Genomic DNA, 20,616 nt, shown 5'->3' on the forward strand with positions numbered 1-20,616 from the left:
CTCTCAAAGGCAGAAGCAAACTATTCAATGACAGAAAAAAAGTGCCTTGCCATCATTTGGGCTACGACGATATTTTGCACCCTACGTGTACGGCAGGCCTTTCAATGTCATGAGCGACCACCACGCCTTGTGTTGGCTAGCAAACTTGAAGGGCTCTTCAGGTCGCCTCGCAAGGTCAAGGTCGGTTGTACTTAAGGGCATCACCATGGTTCACAAGTCCAGCCGAAAGCACTCTGATCCCGACTGCTTTTCTCGCATGCATGATGATCTGGACGATCTGGGGCTCATGAGTGCCAGTGACTTCGGGAAACAACAGCAGAAATCCAGAAAAGCAGTAGAAAAAAAATCCGGAACTGCCAGAACTGCCATTGTCCGCTGCGTATTTAGGCATTTAGGATACTGCGTATTGGCGTGGCATCGTTTTGCTTAAAAGAACTTGTCTCCGGCCCAAGCCAATTATTTCTCTCGGTACCTTCTGTATTGCGACCAGAGGTCCTACATGCCCTGTATGACGACCCAGCGGCTGGACACCTTGGTTTTTCCCACATGCTCTCAACGATACAAAAAAAGTGCTACTGGCCGGGCCTTGCTGCCAACGTCGCTCACTACGTGCAGACATACCGAGACTGTCAGCAAGAGAGCGCCGACAAGGCCAGGAGGACTTCTTCAGCTGATCAAGCCACCTCATTGACCGTTCCAGCCAATCGGGATGGACTTGCTGAGTCTGTTTCCGACGTCAACTTCCAGCAATAAGTGGATTGTCGTAGCTATGAACTACCCGACCTGCTACGCCATAACCAGGGCCCTGCCCAAAGGTAGTGCCATCTTTGAAAGTGTTTATTTTGCCATCCTGTATAGTTACCGATACAGACGGGGGGATTGTGGAATAAAAGCTGTTCTCAAATGGCTTGATGCGTCTACAACACACATCGAATCTAAAATCTAATTTGCGAAATTCTTCATTGATAACGTCCTTCTGCGTCCTGGCATTTTAGAAGTCCTTATCAGTGACAGAGATACAGCATTTACTGCAGACCTAATGCGAACGATCTTGCAATACAGCCAGACAAGTCACCGATGGACAACTGCCTACCACACGCAGTCGAACAAGCGTCTAAATAAAACTCTCATCGACATGCTGGCAATGTACGTTGAAGTCGAACACAACATTTGGGATGCCATCCTTTCGTACATTACCTTCACTTATAACACGGCAGGGCAAGGAACTATGTGCATGACGCCATTCAAGTTGGTTTATGGAAAGAGCCCCGCTTGACGCCACGCTGCTGATTGCCACTGTCGAGGACAGTCTGGATGCAGCACTCTACCTTCAGCGCTTATAATAAATGCAACAGCTCGCCGGCCTACACATCAAGAAATGCACACGTGCTTATTTCTCAGACATCACATGGTTGTGATGGTGAAGGAGCTCGCCAGCCTACGCATCAAGAAATGCACATGGGCTTATTTCTCAGATGTCACATGGTTGTGACGGTGAAGGAGCTCACCGGCCTACGCATCAAGAAATGCACACGTGCTTATTTCTCAGACATCACATGGTTGTGACGGTGAAGGAGCTCGCCGGCCTACGCATCAAGAAATGCACACGTGCTTATTTCTCAGACGTCACATGATTGTGACGGTGAAGGAGCTCGCCGGCTTACGCATCAAGAAATGCACACGTGCTTATTTCTCAGACGTCACATAGTTGTGACAGTGAAGGAGTTCAAGGGCCTACGCATCAAGAAATGCACACGTGCTTATTTCTCAGACGTCACATGATTGTGATGGTGAAGGAGCTCGCCAGCCTACGCATCAAGAAATGCACACGTGCTTATTTCTCAGACGTCACATGGTTGTGATGGTGAAGGAGCACGCCGGCCTACACATCAAGAAATGCACACGTGCTTATTTCTCAGACGTCACATGGTTGTGACGGTGAAGGAGCTCGCCGACCTACACATCAAGAAATGCACACATGCTTATTTCTCAGACGTCACATGGTTGTGACGGTGAAGGAGCTCGCCGGCCTACGCATCAAGAAATGCACACGTGCTTATTTCTCAGACGTCACATGGTTGTGACGGTGAAGCAGCTCGCCGGCCTACGCATCAAGAAATGCACACGTGCTTATTTCTCAGACGTCACATGGTTGTGACGGTGAAGGAGCTCGCCGGCCTACGCATCAAGAAATGCACACGTGCTTATTCTCAGACGTCACATGGTTGTGACGGTGAAGGAGCTCACAGGCCTACGCATCAAGAAATGCACACGTGCTTATTTCTCAGACGTCACATGGTTGTGACGGTGAAGGAGCTTGCCGGCTTACGCATCAAGAAATGCACACGTGCTTATTTCTCAGACGTCACATCGTTGTGACGGTAAAGGAGCTCAACGGCCTACACATCAAGAAATGCACACGTGCTTATTTCTCAGACGTCACATGATTGTGATGGTGAAGGAGCTCGCCGGCCTGCGCATCAAGAAATATGCACACGTGCTTATTTCTCAGACGTCACATGATTGTGACGGTGAAAGAGCTCGCCAGCCTATGCATCAAGAAATGCACACGTGCTTATTTCTCAGACGTCACATGGTTGTAACGGTGAAGGAGCTCGCCGGCCACGAGTTAGTGTTGTTTTTTTGGCACCTAATAGGTTAAGTCGGATCTGTGGAATCGTTGAGCAAAAACTGAAAAAGCACTTGTCAGGAGTCGACAAAAAAGACTGCGGGGTCAGACATGTGACTCCCTTTGTGCAGTGTAAAAAAGGCGTGTACCTCTTACCGTTTTCATGTGGTCGAGTATACACAGGCCAAACGAGTAGATGCATCAACATCAGGCTATTGGAACACAAGCGTTCGTTTCAAGCGAATCCACACTCACATGTGTTCCAATGTGTTGCGCTGTGCCATTGCGCACCTATATTTCATGAAGCTGAGGTGCTGTCAACACATCGCGACCAGATCACAAGAGAAATAATTGAGGCTTACAATATCAGGAAAAGGGGTGAGCGATGCATTAGCATGCCTTCTATTGCTCTACATGATAGCGAGTTTATTTTCCTAGATAGTACAGTATCTTAATATTTCTCGTCTTTGAGAGTACACGTGGTCGTTTTCCGGTTTTTTCCATTTCAAGATGTAGTGCTGGCTTGCTGTTTCTTTTGCGCCTTTTGTTTGCTCAAATGAGGTCACATGGGTGTGAGGGGTGTGTAGTCTTTTTCTTTCCTTTTCTTCTTTCATATGTTTGTAATAAACGTTCAGTTGCAAGTCAGCACTGTGGTTTGTGGTTCTTTTCTCTTCGTCCTCGTCGTCGTTGCGCTGTTTGAAGAATGTTCGAGTACGGTCACCAACTAGCGCAGCTTTCAATCCTTCTACATGCTTGGGACTCCATTCATCCTAAGTTGCTGCTAAGTTGCCGTTCACCCTAAGATGCTGCTAAATGTCCGAGTACCCCGCAGGGGCGTCTGTGCAAGCAGGCGTTTGGTGTGTAGCGACACCACGGACCCGAGCTAACGGGGGGGTTTCAAGTTCATTATATACAGGTTCAATTGTATTGCTAAGTATAGCTGACACCTTTCAGTATACGGTTCTTTTGTAGCGCATTTTTCATAATCATTGCACACCTTTCAAGTCATTGCCATAATTTCATTAACTATCTTTATTTTACACCCATTTAGTGCACACATTTGTTTGGCCCCCACACTGCCGTTGTCATTCATCACACCATTGCTTTCACATTACACTGTGTGCTGGCACTCTTTAACCACAACTGCGCCATTTATCACCATGAACCATCATTGTGATTCATAATGATTACCAGTGTGTATTGGTGTATTACCTGTTGGGTTGGACTAATCTAGCTGTGGAACAAAACACCAGAAGACATATCCTTAGCACAGAGACAAGAAGAAACAGTGCACACGCTGGCGCTAACTTTCAACAATTTGCTGAAAGTTCGCACCTGTGTGTGTCCCCCTTCTTGTCCCGTGTTCACAAGTCTCTGTGCTAAACGCAATGTCTTACCAACAAGGCAAGAAGTCGACCCTAGCTTACCAGAAGAGAAGATACCGCAGATTTATTTGGCAGTATTTACCCTAATTTCACATGCCTCCGATTTAAATGTGCACTCATTTTTTATGGTTTCAAAGTAGAAATCAAACTTAAAAATGGCATAACAGATTCTAGGCAAAGTACTTATACATTGAAATGTGCACCCGATATTTTAGACAGAACAAGCAGCATAGTTTCAACTTTGGTAGTAAGACCAGTAGTTAACACAATGTTCTCAAAATGGCAATTAATTCTCTTAATGTCCATTGTCCTCACACCCAAAGATCACTATAGCGCTCTCTGTAAAAGACCACAACACGTCATCTTTGTTATGTCTATATTCCACGTGCAAAGGTGTGAGCCATCTGCTGATTCCTGTCAAGGTAGTGTACGCGCGACCGTACCCAGCCAGTCAAAGTGAAATTTTTGCTCTGGGACCCCCGAAGGGCCATTTGAGCAACGAAAGACGCCTGCATTGATGGCAAAAATGTGCCTGCAGTGTCCATAGAAAAAAAATCACAGCATATCCACGGGGTGAATGATGATGAGTGGGGTGAAGCCCCGGAGGGAATCATCGGTAAACCGTGAAACTCTTCCATGAAATTCGTCCAGTACATCATATAAAGAGTGTGAAGCACCGTATATGTATATATTAAACATCAAACTTTTATTGTACTGTTGGTTTACGTGGTCCCTTCATTATCACCGCTTTGTGATCGGTGAAATGCAGGGAAAGTGTCTGCTCCCGAGCGAAAAAGAAAGCGCGCCAAGAGCGAGCGCCTTGTCTGCCTCCATCCGGCGACTCCGAGCAAAAGAGAAAGCGCGCCAAGAGCGAGCGCCTTGTCTGCCTCCATCCGGCGACTCCGAGCGAAAGAGAAAGCGCGCCAAGAGCGAGTGCTTTGTCTGCCTCCATCGGGCGACTGCGAGCGAAAGAGAAAGCGCGCCAAGAGCGAGCGCCTTGCTGCCTCCATCCGGCGACTCCGAGCGAAAGAGAAAGGGCGCCTAGGAGCGAGCGCCTTGTCTGCCTCCATCCGGCGACTAGTGAAAGAGCAAACGCGCCAAGAGCGAGCGCCTTGTCGGCCTCCATTCGGCGACGAGTGAAAGAGAAAGCGCGCCAAGAGCGAGCGCCTTGTCTGCCTCCATCCGGCGACGAGTGAAAGAGAAAGCGCGCCAAGAGCGAGCGCTTTGCCTGCCTCCATCCGGCGACTCCGAGCGAAAGAGAAAGGGCGCCTAGGAGCGAGCGCCTTGTCTGCCTCCATCCGGCGACCCCGAGCGAAAGAGAAAGCGCGCCAAGAGCGAGTGCCTTGTCTGCCTCCATCCGGCGACTCCGAGCAAAAGAGAAAGCGCGCCAAGAGCGAGCGCCTTGTCTGCCTCCATCCGGCGACTCCGAGCGAAAGAGAAAGCGCGCCAAGAGCGAGCGCTTTGTCTGCCTCCATCGGGCGACTGCGAGCGAAAGAGAAAGAGCGCCAAGAGCGAGCGCCTTGTCTGCCTCCATCCGGCGACTCCGAGCGAAAGAGAAAGCGCGCCAAGAGCGAGTGCCTTGTCTGCCTCCATCCGGCGACTCCGAGCGAAAGAGAAAGAGCGCCAAGAGCGAGCGCCTTGTCTGCCTCCATCCGGCGACTCCGAGCAAAAGAGAAAGCGCGCCAAGAGCGAGCGCCTTGTCTGCCTCCATCCGGCGACTCCGAGCGAAAGAGAAAGCGCGCCAAGAGCGAGCGCTTTGCCTGCCTCCATCCGGCGACTCCGAGCGAAAGAGAAAGCGCGCCAAGAGCGAGCGCCTTGTCTGCCTCCATCCGGCGACTCCGAGCGAAAGAGAAAGGGCGCCTAGGAGCGAGCGCCTTGTCTGCCTCCATCCGGCGACTAGTGAAAGAGCAAGCGCGCCAAGAGCGAGCGCCTTGTCGGCCTCCATCCGGCGACTCCGAGCGAAAGAGAAAGGGCGCCTAGGAGCGAGCGCCTTGTCTGCCTCCATCCGGCGACTAGTGAAAGAGCAAACGCGCCAAGAGCGAGCGCCTTGTCGGCCTCCATTCGGCGACGAGTGAAAGAGAAAGCGCGCCAAGAGCGAGCGCCTTGTCTGCCTCCATCCGGCGACGAGTGAAAGAGAAAGCGCGCCAAGAGCGAGCGCTTTGCCTGCCTCCATCCGGCGACTCCGAGCGAAAGAGAAAGGGCTCCTAGGAGCGAGCGCCTTGTCTGCCTCCATCCGGCGACTAGTGAAAGAGCAAACGCGCCAAGAGCGAGCGCCTTGTCGGCCTCCATTCGGCGACGAGTGAAAGAGAAAGCGCGCCAAGAGCGAGCGCCTTGTCTGCCTCCATCCGGCGACGAGTGAAAGAGAAAGCGCGCCAAGAGCGAGCGCTTTGCCTGCCTCCATCCGGCGACTCCGAGCGAAAGAGAAAGGGCGCCTAGGAGCGAGCGCCTTGTCTGCCTCCATCCGGCGACCCCGAGCGAAAGAGAAAGCGCGCCAAGAGCGAGTGCCTTGTCTGCCTCCATCCGGCGACTCCGAGCAAAAGAGAAAGCGCGCCAAGAGCGAGCGCCTTGTCTGCCTCCATCCGGCGACTCCGAGCGAAAGAGAAAGCGCGCCAAGAGCGAGCGCTTTGTCTGCCTCCATCGGGCGACTGCGAGCGAAAGAGAAAGCGCGCCAAGAGCGAGCGCCTTGTCTGCCTCCATCCGGCGACTCCGAGCGAAAGAGAAAGCGCGCCAAGAGCGAGTGCCTTGTCTGCCTCCATCCGGCGACTCCGAGCGAAAGAGAAAGAGCGCCAAGAGCGAGCGCCTTGTCTGCCTCCATCCGGCGACTCCGAGCAAAAGAGAAAGCGCGCCAAGAGCGAGCGCCTTGTCTGCCTCCATCCGGCGACTCCGAGCGAAAGAGAAAGCGCGCCAAGAGCGAGCGCTTTGCCTGCCTCCATCCGGCGACTCCGAGCGAAAGAGAAAGCGCGCCAAGAGCGAGCGCCTTGTCTGCCTCCATCCGGCGACTCCGAGCGAAAGAGAAAGGGCGCCTAGGAGCGAGCGCCTTGTCTGCCTCCATCCGGCGACTAGTGAAAGAGCAAGCGCGCCAAGAGCGAGCGTCTTGTCGGCCTCCATCCGGCGACTCCGAGCGAAAGAGAAAGGGCGCCTAGGAGCGAGCGCCTTGTCTGCCTCCATCCGGCGACTAGTGAAAGAGCAAACGCGCCAAGAGCGAGCGTCTTGTCGGCCTCCATTCGGCGACGAGTGAAAGAGAAAGCGCGCCAAGAGCGAGCGCCTTGTCTGCCTCCATCCGGCGACGAGTGAAAGAGAAAGCGCGCCAAGAGCGAGCGCTTTGCCTGCCTCCATCCGGCGACTCCGAGCGAAAGAGAAAGGGCTCCTAGGAGCGAGCGCCTTGTCTGCCTCCATCCGGCGACTAGTGAAAGAGCAAACGCGCCAAGAGCGAGCGCCTTGTCGGCCTCCATTCGGCGACGAGTGAAAGAGAAAGCGCGCCAAGAGCGAGCGCCTTGTCTGCCTCCATCCGGCGACGAGTGAAAGAGAAAGCGCGCCAAGAGCGAGCGCCTTGTCTGCCTCTATCCGGCGACGAGTGAAAGAGAAAGCGCGCCAAGAGCGAGCGCCTTGTCTGCCTCCATCCGGCGACGAGTGAAAGAGAAAGCGCGCCTAGAGCGAGCGCCTTGTCTGCCTCCATCCGGCGACTCCGAGCGAAAGAGAAAGGGCGCCTAGGAGCGAGCGCCTTGTCTGCCTCCATCCGGCGACGAGTGAAAGAGAAAACGCGCCAAGAGCGAGCGCCTTGTCGGCCTCCATTCGGCGACGAGTGAAAGAGAAAGCGCGCCAAGAGTGAGCGCCTTGTCTGCCTCCATCCGGCGACGAGTGAAAGAGAAAGCGCGCCAAGAGCGAGCGCCTTGTCTGCCTCCATCCGGCGACTCCGAGCGAAAGAGAAAGCGCGCCAAGAGCGAGAGCCTTGTCTGCCTCCATCCGGCGACTCCGAGCGAAAGAGAAAGCGCGCCAAGAGCGAGCACCTTGTCTGCCTCCATCCGGCGACTCCGAGCGAAAGAGAAAGAGCGCCTAGGAGCGAGCGCCTTGTCTGCCTCCATCCGGCGACTAGTGGTAAAGAAAGCGCGCCAAGAGCGAGCGCCTTGTCTGCCTCCATCCGGCGACTCCGAGCGAAAGAGAAAGCGCGCCAAGAGCGAGCGCCTTGTCTGCCTCCATCCGGCGACTCCGAGCGTGAGAGAAAGCGCGCCAAGAGCGAGCACCTTGTCTGCCTCCATCCGGCGACTCCGAGCAAAATAGAAAGAGCAAAAGAGAAAGCGCGCCAAGAGCGAGCGCCTTGTCTGCCTCCATCCGGCGACTCCGAGCGAAAGAGAAAGGGCGCCTAGGAGCGAGCGCCTTGTCTGCCTCCATCCGGCGACTAGTGAAAGAGCAAACGCGCCAAGAGCGAGCGCCTTGTCGGCCTCCATTCGGCGACGAGTGAAAGAGAAAGCGCGCCAAGAGCGAGCGCCTTGTCTGCCTCCATCCGGCGACTCCGAGCGAAAGAGAAAGCGCGCCAAGAGCGAGCGCCTTGTCTGCCTCCATCCGGCGACGAGTGAAAGAGAAAACGCGCCAAGAGCGAACGCCTTGTCGGCCTCCATTCGGCGACGAGTGAAAGAGAAAGCGCGCCAAGAGCGAGCGCCTTGTCTGCCTCCATCCGGCGACGAGTGAAAGAGAAAGCGCGCCAAGAGCGAGCGCCTTGTCTGCCTCCATCCGGCGACTCCGAGCGAAAGAGAAAGGGCGCCTAGGAGCGAGCGCCTTGTCTGCCTCCATCCGGCGACTAGTGAAAGAGCAAGCGCGCCAAGAGCGAGCGCCTTGTCGGCCTCCATCCGGCGACTCCGAGCGAAAGAGAAAGGGCGCCTAGGAGCGAGCGCCTTGTCTGCCTCCATCCGGCGACTAGTGAAAGAGCAAACGCGCCAAGAGCGAGCGCCTTGTCGGCCTCCATTCGGCGACGAGTGAAAGAGAAAGCGCGCCAAGAGCGAGCGCCTTGTCTGCCTCCATCCGGCGACTCCGAGCGAAAGAGAAAGCGCGCCAAGAGCGAGAGCCTTGTCTGCCTCCATCCGGCGACTCCGAGCGAAAGAGAAAGCGCGCCAAGAGCGAGCGCCTTGTCTGCCTCCATCCGGCGACTCCGAGCGAAAGAGAAAGAGCGCCTAGGAGCGAGCGCCTTGTCTGCCTCCATCCGGCGACTAGTGGTAAAGAAAGCGCGCCAAGAGCGAGCGCCTTGTCTGCCTCCATCCGGCGACTCCGAGCGAAAGAGAAAGCGCGCCAAGAGCGAGCGCCTTTTCTGCCTCCATCCGGCGACTCCGAGCGTGAGAGAAAGCGCGCCAAGAGCGAGCACCTTGTCTGCCTCCATCCGGCGACTCCGAGCAAAATAGAAAGAGCAAAAGAGAAAGCGCGCCAAGAGCGAGCGCCTTGTCTGCCTCCATCCGGCGACTCCGAGCAAAAGAGAAAGCGCGCCAAGAGCGAGCGCCTTGTCTGCCTCCATCCGGCGACTCCTAGCAAAAGAGAAAGCGCGCCAAGAGCGAGCGTCTTCTCTGCCTCCATCCGGCGACTCCGAGCATGAGAGAAAGCGCGCCAATAGCGAGCACCTTGTCTGCCTCCATCCGGCGACTCCGAGCAAAAGAGAAAGTGCGCCAAGAGCGAGCGCCTTGTCTGCCTCCATCCGGCGACTCCGAGCGAAAGAGAAAGCACGCCAAGAGCGAGCGCTTTGTCTGCCTCCATCCGGCGACTCCGAGCGAAAGAGAAAGGGCGCCTAGGAGCGAGCGCCTTGTCTGCCTCCATCCGGCGACTCCGAGCAAAAGAGAAAGCGCGCCAAGAGCGAGCGCCTTGTCTGCCTCCATCCGGCGACTCCGAGCAAAAGAGAAAGCGCGCCAAGAGCGAGCGCCTTGTCTGCCTCCATCCGGCGACTCCGAGCGAAAGAGAAAGCACGCCAAGAGCGAGCGCCTTGTCTGCCTCCATCCGGCGACTCCGAGCGAAAGAGAAAGCGCGCCAAGAGCGAGTGCCTTTTACGATCGCAGGCATCCAATGACATGCACCATTCGCATTATGCAAGCACCATCTGTCATCTTTAAACAGCAACTCTAAGAAATACATGAAACGCCATCTAGTGAGCAATTCATTAAACTAGAGCTCTAAGAAATACATGAAACACCATCTAGTAAGCAATTTATTAAACTAGAGCTGGCTACATACATACTACTACAGAGGAGGGAATGACCCACACCCTAAAGAGCTTCGCCTCTAAAAAATTAGTCCATACTTGGTCAACAGTGTGGCAAGAAAGGGGTTAATGTCAAGAGAAAGAAATTGGGCAGGATTTGTGTGTCCAGGCAATGTCAATGATCCAAATGGCTCTTTCTGTGGTGGTGTCCCTTGATCATGTTTGTCACATTCTTTGGTGCTTGGTAGAAGCACTCAGCTCGATGAATATCTGCAGGATTTGTGAATGCATTCTTGCTACCACCCTCTCACGCCACTCTGTGTTTTTTTGCTTGGCATATGTTCTCCTTCTAGCTAATGTGTGTGGGGTGGAAAGCTAGGCTTGTTTCTTTGGCTGCATAATTCAAGTACAGAGTGAGAAAAAATAACACCCGAAGGGAGTAACAACACAGGACAAACACTGATTGCCGGCTGAATACCCAGAATGCGTGCTATATGACGACATTCTTGAACACTGGAGTCTTTGTTAGGTGGGCAATCTCCCAAGCTTTCTTCTCCAACTATATTCTCAGAGGCTCAATGATGTTTCGACACTTGAAGCCTGCACCTTCACCTGCATTGTATAACATGTGTTTTTGGCATTCACGTTTCTGTTGGCACTTGTGTTTTTACGCTCCCTTTGTGCATTATTTTTGTTGCTCTGATCCTCCTCATTCCGTACTCACATAAACGCATCATACTTACGCATGCAGGTGAAAGCAGAGCCCGACTCATCATCAATGCGAGGCTTGCAGGCAGCAGGCAATGCTGTCAAGCAGGCCACCGATCACCTGGTGCGTGCAGCACAGCGATCCATTGCACAGGAGCAGGAGTTTCGACTGGTCATCAACCAGCGCATGGTGGGCGGCATTGCCCAAGAGATTGGTGCTCGTGAAGAGATTCTGCGTAAGGAGCGTGAGCTCGAGGAGGCTCACGAGCGGCTGCGACAGCTGCGGCTTGCAAAGTATGGCAGTACTGCTGACGGCATGCGCTAGCCATGGAGCAACTTTAATGGCAGCAAAAAGTATCGTGGGCTGTCTGTTTGTGAGCATGTGCATCAATGAGTTGCTTTGATGGAATGCCGTCAGGTGATGTGTAGTCATTGGAAAGTAGCAAGCCACTCATCACGGTCAAAACAAAAAAGACATTTTTGGTATTTCTTTAGATCCTTTGTTGACACTATTTCTTTTGCTTTTCGTTCAGGATCACTATGCATTCCTTGTTCACAATGGAAATGCTGGCTAAGTAGAAGTTTCTTAGAAAGTCTTGAGCGCTCTATAAAAATTTGTCTGTACCTGTGATTGAGTGCCAGATGGTCTGTACAGTGTGTTGATTCAAAATCCAAGATGAAGTGCCTTGTTATCAGGTTCCTTTCTGTGGCTAAGATATGAGCATTTTCCCAGTTGATTTCGTGATATGTCGTCTGGGCATGTTCGACAGCAGCATTTGTCATTGCATGCCGTTTAGCGACGATATTCCTGTGCTGCTTCAGACATCTGCAAGAATTTTCGCTCTCGTCATAGGGACGGGTTTCTGTAAGACTTACCCTACGAGTGTGGTGAAGGAAGGACATGGCACTCCCCCACAACCCATTAAGGCATTGTGGCTGGGTTTGTCTACTCTCAGACACAGTGCGAAAATGGCACACAAGGCGGACTGTGAACAAACGGGGATGCCTAGGATGCAGCGCAGTGCAACAGTCACAGATTGTGGGCAGAGGGAGGCTCACCGCAAGACTGATCTAGTGCGCATGCCTACAGTGCTATTCGCTGACCAAAGGAAGGGCACATGAACAAGAAGTTGTTCATGTGCAGTGTTCAACTCATTGCAGGCCTGTGTCCACAGCGAAAGAGTTCCAGGCGGATCAGAGCTCGAAGGGGCTGTAACGGGAGTCAATCAGCAAGGGCGTGTACATCTACACCGGGAGGGAGACGCACTGTTTGTGCCAAAAAATAAGCCTAGTGTGCTAGCTGTGTCCACCATCAATGGTGGTTCCCGATAATCGAACTAACTCGGGGCTGGCACAGTGCCTGTGATGAGGCACGTCATCCCCACACGCCACTGTACACCCAATTGCAGTCAGCACAAGGAATGTCCATGCTTTGGGCTTGCTTGTGACATGCACAATTCATGTCCCAGGCTTGCTAACAACAAGGGTGGGGGCTTTACCCACAGCTGCTTTGAAAGGGATTGCGACATGCTTCTTTCTTGGCACTCAAGTGTCCATCTCTTGATGGGCATTGTGCTGAGAGTTCGATACGAAATGCCTTGTACTTTTAATAAACTGCTTGGGGTGCTCATTCTTTGTCAGGTCTGCCTCAGTGATCCTAAGCGGTCTCTGCAGCTTTCTTTCATCAGAGTAGGTTCATTGTTTTGGATGAACAAGCAAGCACTGAGCATTTGTGGTACGATGGGCGAATTGACTCGGAGTCCAAGTAATAAACAGGGCGGGATGGCATCTCGTACACAACAAAGACGAGGCAGGTGGGGCATACCTTGACAACCTTTGGTCTTGGTTGTAAACAAGAGATCTGTAGTGGCACTAAAATTTCTTTTTTTTTTCTTTACTATATCAGTGGTCGGCTACTTTCCCATGACAAGATGTGAACAAGTCTACAGTTCTGGGTCACTATTAGAATGGTGTTTGAAAGCAAACCTAAATGTGTTACATAACCTAAAAGGTGGTGTTCTCACTGTGCCTGCACCACACACCATTGTGTTTGGCAGACCTCACTAATATTTAGTGTGTAGCATTGTGAAATAGGGTGGCGCTTGTTACTTCCACTTCAGTGTAAAGCCCTATTGCAAATGGACAAACCTCCACTTTGTGTCACTGTTCTTCACTAAGACTAAATGGAGATGGTCCTCCTTTCTCGACACAGAAACAATCTTATGCCTGTGCTCTCGCTACTGTTGATCACCAGTACTGGTGATAAAAAGCTTTTCTTTTTTTCTGACCTTACCTAAAACACTAGTTATGGATATTGAAGACGCTACACATCCACTTACGTTATCGGCGCTAGCAGTTGTTGGCCCGCTTCCTTACAATCGCCACACACAGCTGGCCTCCTGTCAACAGCCAATATTTCCTGCCAATATTTAGAACAACAAATTTGGTAATTGTGATGTGTGTGGGCCTGACACGATAAGAGCATAGATATGGCAAAATGGTTGATAATGAATTGTGTTAAGTTGGACATGTTTGGCATGCAAAACTCAGCTGTTTTTTGCTTTTTTTTTCTTTTTGCATTCCCACATGTGGTGCGCACTGTAGAAGCCTGCAATGGTCTTTCTTTTACTATAAATCAGGCACTATTCTAGAATTGTCTGTTGCATCATTTATTTTGCTGCCAGTGTTGCCACTTTTTCTGATTGCATTGAGGCAAACAGGGTCACTTCTGTGGCAACTTTGATGAGCACCATGGCAAAGGCATGTTTTGTGGCTGACGTGGCTTGAAGAAAGTAACAAATCCATCTTGTTGGCAATGACTCGAGGCAATGACTCATATGAAATACCAAAAGCCCAATTACAAATGGACAAACTTCCACTTTATGCCCCTAAGGCTAAATGGAGATGGCACGCTGGTCCTCCTTTCTTGACACAGAAGCAATTTCATGTCTCACTTTGTAATGCTAACTGTTTGTTTATGTGATCAACATGGTAATAAGTGCCAAGTTGTTATAACATTACTGTTTTGAAATTACATTGTAATGCATGAGCTTTCATTTTGCATCATTGTACCTTGGGGTTCACGCAGAAATGCCACAGGAAGCATCGATACCATTTTTGTGTTGAGAACAAATGTCTTTGGCAACAAGTTACGATATTGCTAGTACCTAAATTTTAAGTAGATATGTCTACAACAAGCCGTAGTTTACTTAGCTATAGTTTACTTACACCTAGGGCTTTGTAATTTTTTGTGCACCCTAGAAATTAACACTTATGCATTTACTTAGTGTGCTGATGCCTCTTCTTAATGGTGTGGATCGTAGTAGTGTGGGAATAATATTCCTGGTTACAAGTCCAGAGGGCCTTGCCCATATTTTTTCAACCTGTTTTTCTTCATTATAAGCTGTTGAAATACTGTCCAAAGTGCCTTGTATTTTGGTGTGACTGCTCTACTTACAGTCACAGATTGATGCCTGTCACATTCATAACCATTGTGCCTGCAAATAAAAATTGATAAGGTACTTGTTTGACTACGTCGTCAATGGCTGCCTGTTCTTTTCTGATTGGATTGACCCATAGCAATGTGGATCAACCAATCAATTGAGGTAAAACACTCACGCAGATAGATTTATCTTGCTTGAAAACAAGAATGTATGACATAAAATTGTATTTCAGTCGCTTCTGGCATCTTCTCTTTACTTCACAACGTAATTTCTTATTTTTTCTAGCGTGAAAGCGGCGCCCCGTGGCACTGCTGCTTCGAGTTCATTCACAATGCCTATAGACCAGCCAGCAGTCTCAAACACATGCGGCAAGCGAACCCTTCGCTTGCAGCCTGGCCTGCGCATGATTGTCTTCGTCCCGTATTTTTTCTTAATAAGCACGTTCATCAGCTACACAGACATGACTGGTCTCAAGCATTTTTTCTTTTTCGTGAGGCACCGGTGCCATGCAGTCAGCATGCATAACCATGGAACAAAAACTGTATTTCACAATCTACATAGAGATTTCAGTCATTCTGGAGATCAGTATCGACATGTGTCTCAGAACCTTACGTCAAATCTCCCTGAGAAATGAGCTGAACTATATGAGATATGGGAAACGCCTTCTTTTTAATGGCAACAATAAATGTCATTTTGTTCAAACCCACCCCTCTCTATCCTTCTTCACCATATCGGCCCATCGGTAGACTAAATTTTGTGACTGTAGCCCTCCAGCTGAGGCGAGTTTGAGATCCCTGGATGGATGGATGGATGCTATGAGCGTCCCCTTTAAAACGGGGCGGTGACATGTCTGCCACCAGGCTCGAAGAAAAAAAAAAAAGCTTTCTTGTTTCATGTTGGCCTAATACCTTATCTACATTGATTAAATCTATGTTATTATACCAAAAAAAAATATAAATTCACGGTCCATCTCTCTGCCTCAATGACCTTATTTTTCCCCCATTATTTATTTTTGTTCTTTATCTCTACTTTTCTGCCACCAATACTCTAACCGTCTCTTACTTATTTCTATCGCGGACGTGTGCAGCTTTCCATTGTTGTCCCTAAAACCCAAGGCTTCATGTAGACTCGTGCCCACACGTATACCTGGGTGAATATCGCCACATTCAATCAGTACATGTTCCATCGTTTCCTTAGTTTCCCCGCAGCATGTACATTGTTCTTCTTCGTTACTGAATCTCGCTTTATAACTATGCGTTCTAAGGCAGCCCGACCTTGCTTCAAACAGTAAAGCGCTTCCCCTTGAATTATCATAAAACCTTTCCCTCCTTATTTCGTTTTTTCCCTGCCATAGACAAGCCACACCACCAAACGGATGTCAGGAGAACCTGATGTCTGGAGGAGGTTTAGCAGACGACGAACTGAGACCGCGCCTTTGTAGGGATGTGCTAGCCTGATAACGTGCGGGCAGTAAAAGAACACTGCGACTTTGCATGTTTCGTGCATCAGTGGAAAAACCTGGCCAGGCCGTGACAAGATCAATCTGATTTTTTTTCTTGTGATACGCGAAGTTTTCGTGAAAATTCGTGGTGAAAAACCCTGGGCAAGTGATGCTACCAATGATGGCCCATAGCGTACACATTTCAGCTCTTTGAAGTCTTCTGTAGCCATGTAGGTTAGTGGTGTGTTACTGTCTGTTCCTTTCAGTTCTTTTCTGTTGAAACTCACGGTGTTTTCCTTGCGCATAGCTTCCGTGGGTGTAGCTTCCACAGCTTATTCCGTGGGTGCTTCCGTGTAGTGCATGAGACGCATGCCATGGGGAGTCGCTTGAGTGGGCGATGTCCCCTTTTATAATTGAACAATAACAGGGCATTTGTAACAAGTAGGTGATACTTTAAAATGAGACGCTTCATCTTTTGTCAGAAAAGCGCTGTTATTGCGAATCGTGTGAGTGACCATTCTGCCATTCTGAGCGACCATTCTGGCGTAGCTTCCATAGCTTCCGTGGGTGCTTCCGTACAATAATAATAATAATAATAATATCTGGGGTTTAACGTCCCAAAACCACGATTTGATTATGAGAGACGCCGTAGTGGAGGGCTCCGGAAATTTCGACCACCTGGGGAACCTAAATCTAAGTACACGGGCCTCAAACATTTTCGCCTCCATCGAAAATGCAGCCGCCGCGGCCGGGATTCGATCCTGCGACCTGCGGGTCAGCAGTCGAGCGCCATAACCACTAGACCACCGTAGCGGGGCAGGGTGCTTCCGTACAGTGCATGAGACCCATGCCATGGGGAGTCGCTTGAGTGGGCGATGTCCCCTTTTATAATTGAACAATAACAGGGCATTTGTAACAAAGAGGTGATACTTTAAAATGAGACGCTTCATCTTTTGTCAGAAAAGCGCTGTTGCGAATCGTGTGAGCGACCATTCTGCACTCACCGGGCTGCGTTTGCTCCACTGCTATTATTGTGAACTATGACCAAGTACAGGCATCGTCCTGGGGTCACTGTTGTCCTCAGCAGCCGAATTCCAATGGAGATTAAACGCGTTTTACCGTTGGAATTCGTTTATATCCTCAGTAATGGATCCCAGTTGTCCAAATTTGATCGGTTATAGTCCCGCTATCTACGTTATTCTTCATTACCTGGGTCATTCCACGCCAAACGTCCCAAACATTGCGCTCGACCCTCTCCAATTGTATTGTAAAAAATTGTGGACGTTCGTATCAGTGCACTATTTGCCCTCGGAAAGTATTTTTTGGAAAAAAAAAATTTCTTGTCTGTTACAGTGATTTGAATTTTGCCGTACTGGGTGAAACATAGGTTGCGAAAAAATACTCTAAAAAATACAATACTTTACGGAACGCCTTAAATATCTGCTGTTTACTTGAAAAGGAATGGCACTATCTTATTATCGCCCATTGACGACCGCTACTTTTTCTCACGATGTGCTTTGTGGTGAAGCAATGCCGCAATTCTGCGCCCATTTTGTTTATTTTTTAAAAATTCTACGAATACTACAGGCAAAATAGGACTATATCACGTGGCTGGATAGTTGGCAGTAAGCGTATCAAAAAAGTATTGAAGTCGCTGACCGAGTAGTTTCGAAGTGGAAGGGGCACAAACATTGAAAAATGTGTGAAATGCCCCACGTTCAGGCACATGTAGAGTGGTGATGCAGTCCAAGTAAAAGTGCATGTTTGGTTTCGTTGGGAAGAGTAAACAAAGGAGATTTACTTGTGAAAGTTTAATCGAAGTGTTTTTTGTTTTAGGCGAGAAACAAAAATTTATGTTGAGCGTTCGCGGCGTGCCTGGGTGCGGGCCCGTAAGTCCGCTTCACTGCGCCGCCACTGTTCCTAAAAGTATGCAGCGCCCACGCGGGTGGCAAGATTGTGTGCTGCTGTGAGTTTTCACGTTTCGACACGCATTCTTCGGCTTCCCGCAGTGCCGCCGACGAAGTGTCAGAGGAGGCGCTGGTCAGGGAAAACGAGTGATGGTTCGTTTTGCAGTGTAGTTTCATTCTGAGCCGCCAGAAGACGCCACCAAGTCACGTTTGGAAAAAAGAGAGGAAAATGCGCGCTCCGCCGTCGCGACAGCGAAGAGCCTGTCCTAAAGAAAGAACAGGGAAAAATCTAGGGACTTTAGCCTGTCCCTGCTCCAACTAATTCATTCTTTTCAGGGGCGCCGCTGCTCCTTTGAAAAGTTTCAAATGTGCTTGACGCCCCCCCCCCTTCCCTCCCTCACGCTCCCCCCCCCCCCCCCAAAAAAAAAAAGCACGGCCCAGGCAGCGTTCGTACTCCCATGCCACTGTCTAGAAAAGAGGTGCCTCTTTCTCCTGGTAGTATAACTATTTACGCGCCGCTGCCGCAAGGGCTGCTTTTTTTTTCTTCCCTTCAAGGACGCCTCTTTCTCTCCTTCTGTGATGACCCTCGCTCACTTGTCCCTGTCCCCAGCGGTGCGGTTCTTTTCACGGGAGGAACGATTGCGCTGCAAACCGCTCACGTAGGCTGCCTGGCCAGCTGCTCTCCGTGACATACAGTGCCGAAATGCGGGTTTGGGTGACAAACTCTATCGCGGAGGTCACATCACAAGCGAACCATGAGACATCACATCCTTCCGTGTACAGTGTACTTATGTAAATAATCCCCTCTGTCGCTGTCGTTTACTCCTACCTCATTTACTGATTGTCACTACTCAGTCATCTGCTTGAGCTAGACAGCGGTCATCATAATAAACTCTCCTTTTTCTTTGTTCCATTTCTATGTACTTCCTCAAGTAAACAGCCACTTACGTCTACCACGTCTATGTGCCGTTAGACACCCTGACACAATCGATCTATCTACTAAAGATTTTATTTCTCTCGAGAAAGAAGTGACAGCAATATTTTGTAGAGAGCTAATAGGGCGGCAACAGGGGCTAGTTGGTGATACGTATTCATGCTTGTAGTGCGCTGCCGGTGGACACGGACCAAGAAACAAGGAAAAACAACACAAGATGATGCGCAAACTCACAACTACTTTATTTCGATAACTTACAGCCTTATGTATACGTACAAGAAAGAAGGCACACTAAATGACGAGGGGGGGGGGGTTCAGTGATGAGGCAGTATAACACAAAAAAACAAGAAAAAATATACATATCATGGCTTTAAACAGTGTCACCGAAACGTGTCAAGAGATTACGCGTGCGGTAATACGGTTTCCTTCAAAAAGTTAATTTCTGTTTGAGAAAGGGCGATCGAGGGACGGACAGAGAGGGAAATCACCGAAGCATTTTACATGCACATTAGCGAACGGTGCGTTAGCACACCCTCGATCGCCCTTTCTCGAACAAAAATTAACTTTTTGAAGGAAACCGTATTACCGCACGCGTAATCTCTTGACACGTTTCGGTGACACTGTTTGAAGCCATGATATGTATATTTTATCGTGTTTTTTTGTGTTATACTGCCTCATCACTGAATCCCCCCCCCCCCCCCCCCCACCCTCGTCATTTAGTGTGCCTTCTTTCTTGTACGTACATAAGGCTGTACGTTATCGAAATAAAGTAGTTGTGAGTTTGCGCATCATATCTTGTGTTGTTTTTCCTTGTTTCTTGGTCCGTGTCCACCGGCAGCGCACTACAAGCATGAATTTGTAGAGAGAACGCTATAATTATGCAGTAATTATTCTCCAAATAATTGTGGTGACATGAGGGCTTCTATTCACAGTTTATGAATTATTTGCAAATGCTCAGGGAAGTTCTATTCGCGTACACACACACAGACACACACACACACACACACACACACACACACACACACACACACACACACACACACACACACACACACACACACACATATATATATATATATATTGTGGGGATCCGAGGCGCGCCCTAAGCCACTCCGCGGGCATTTCGCCGTTCTGCGAATCCTTTCCTTCTCCCGTTCTCCCGCGACGGCAAGTGGCGCCATCTTGCGCTATGCGCCGGCTCTCGTGGTGGCGCTGCACGCTGTTCGGAGCCGCGAAATTCGGCGACTGACGCGCGTGCACGCGGGGACGAACTCTCTCTCTCCTCGGACGCCGCTGGGTAAGCACGTATTTCTTTCTGGCCCGACGTCCCCTTTGGGAATCGCCGGGCTGTAGCCTGCCTGGGTGCCTCGGCACCCTTGCAGGCGTGTTTACCTCAGTGTTAGCTCCGGTTCGTACGTGAAGCCAAAGAGCGGTGCCTAGTGCTCGCACGCGGTCGTACCACGCCGAGCCGCACTTGCCGGAGGCCCACGCGTACGGAGATTGTCCTAACCCTCGCGACCAGGCCCAGTGGTCATTGCGAGAGTGCGCAGCATAGCCGCAAGGGACCTTTTTCCCGAGCGGCGTGTCAAAGCTCGCCATTGCGAGCTGCGACGTGCTTCGTGGAACCCCTTAATTGGTGTATCGTCCGCGTCGGGAAGCCCTTTTGCTTCCCCGTGCCCGGGAGCGGACGTGTACTGTGTGTGTTGGGGTGCCGCAGAAGGCAAATAAAGTGTTTGTGTGTGTATGTTAGCTCGAACACTGTGTTTATGCTGCGCGGCGCTCAACGCCTTTGCTAGCTGAGCGCGTGCGGAGCGGTGCGCTAAACGTAAGCAGGCGACGGTAGACGCGGCCCTGTGGCTCGCTAAGCCTGAACCCGCGGTAGTCTTCGGCTCCGGTGAGCATCGAGGCTACCACACTGGCGCCCAACGCGGTATCAAAGGCTCATTAAGCCTTTGATTAGACTTAGTCGAGTCAGCACGCCTTTGCGTATCAGG

General features: G+C 50.5%; 1 protein-coding gene across 1 annotated transcript in view; it reads left to right on the forward strand.

Moving 5' to 3' along the window:
* LOC119394536 (talin-2) overlaps window positions 1–12,417 on the forward strand; it is a 612,547-nt gene extending 600,130 nt beyond the window's left edge. The window contains exon 54 of the mRNA XM_037661859.2: window positions 10,941–12,417. Within this exon, the coding sequence (XP_037517787.1) occupies window positions 10,941–11,222 (282 nt within the window). The 3' untranslated portion in view covers window positions 11,223–12,417. The remainder of the gene's footprint in view (window positions 1–10,940) is intronic.
* Window positions 12,418–20,616: the final 8,199 nt, after the last annotated feature.

The sequence above is a fragment of the Rhipicephalus sanguineus genome, chromosome 5 (assembly GCF_013339695.2).
Source record: "Rhipicephalus sanguineus isolate Rsan-2018 chromosome 5, BIME_Rsan_1.4, whole genome shotgun sequence".
In the NCBI taxonomy this organism is placed as follows: domain Eukaryota; kingdom Metazoa; phylum Arthropoda; class Arachnida; order Ixodida; family Ixodidae; genus Rhipicephalus; species Rhipicephalus sanguineus.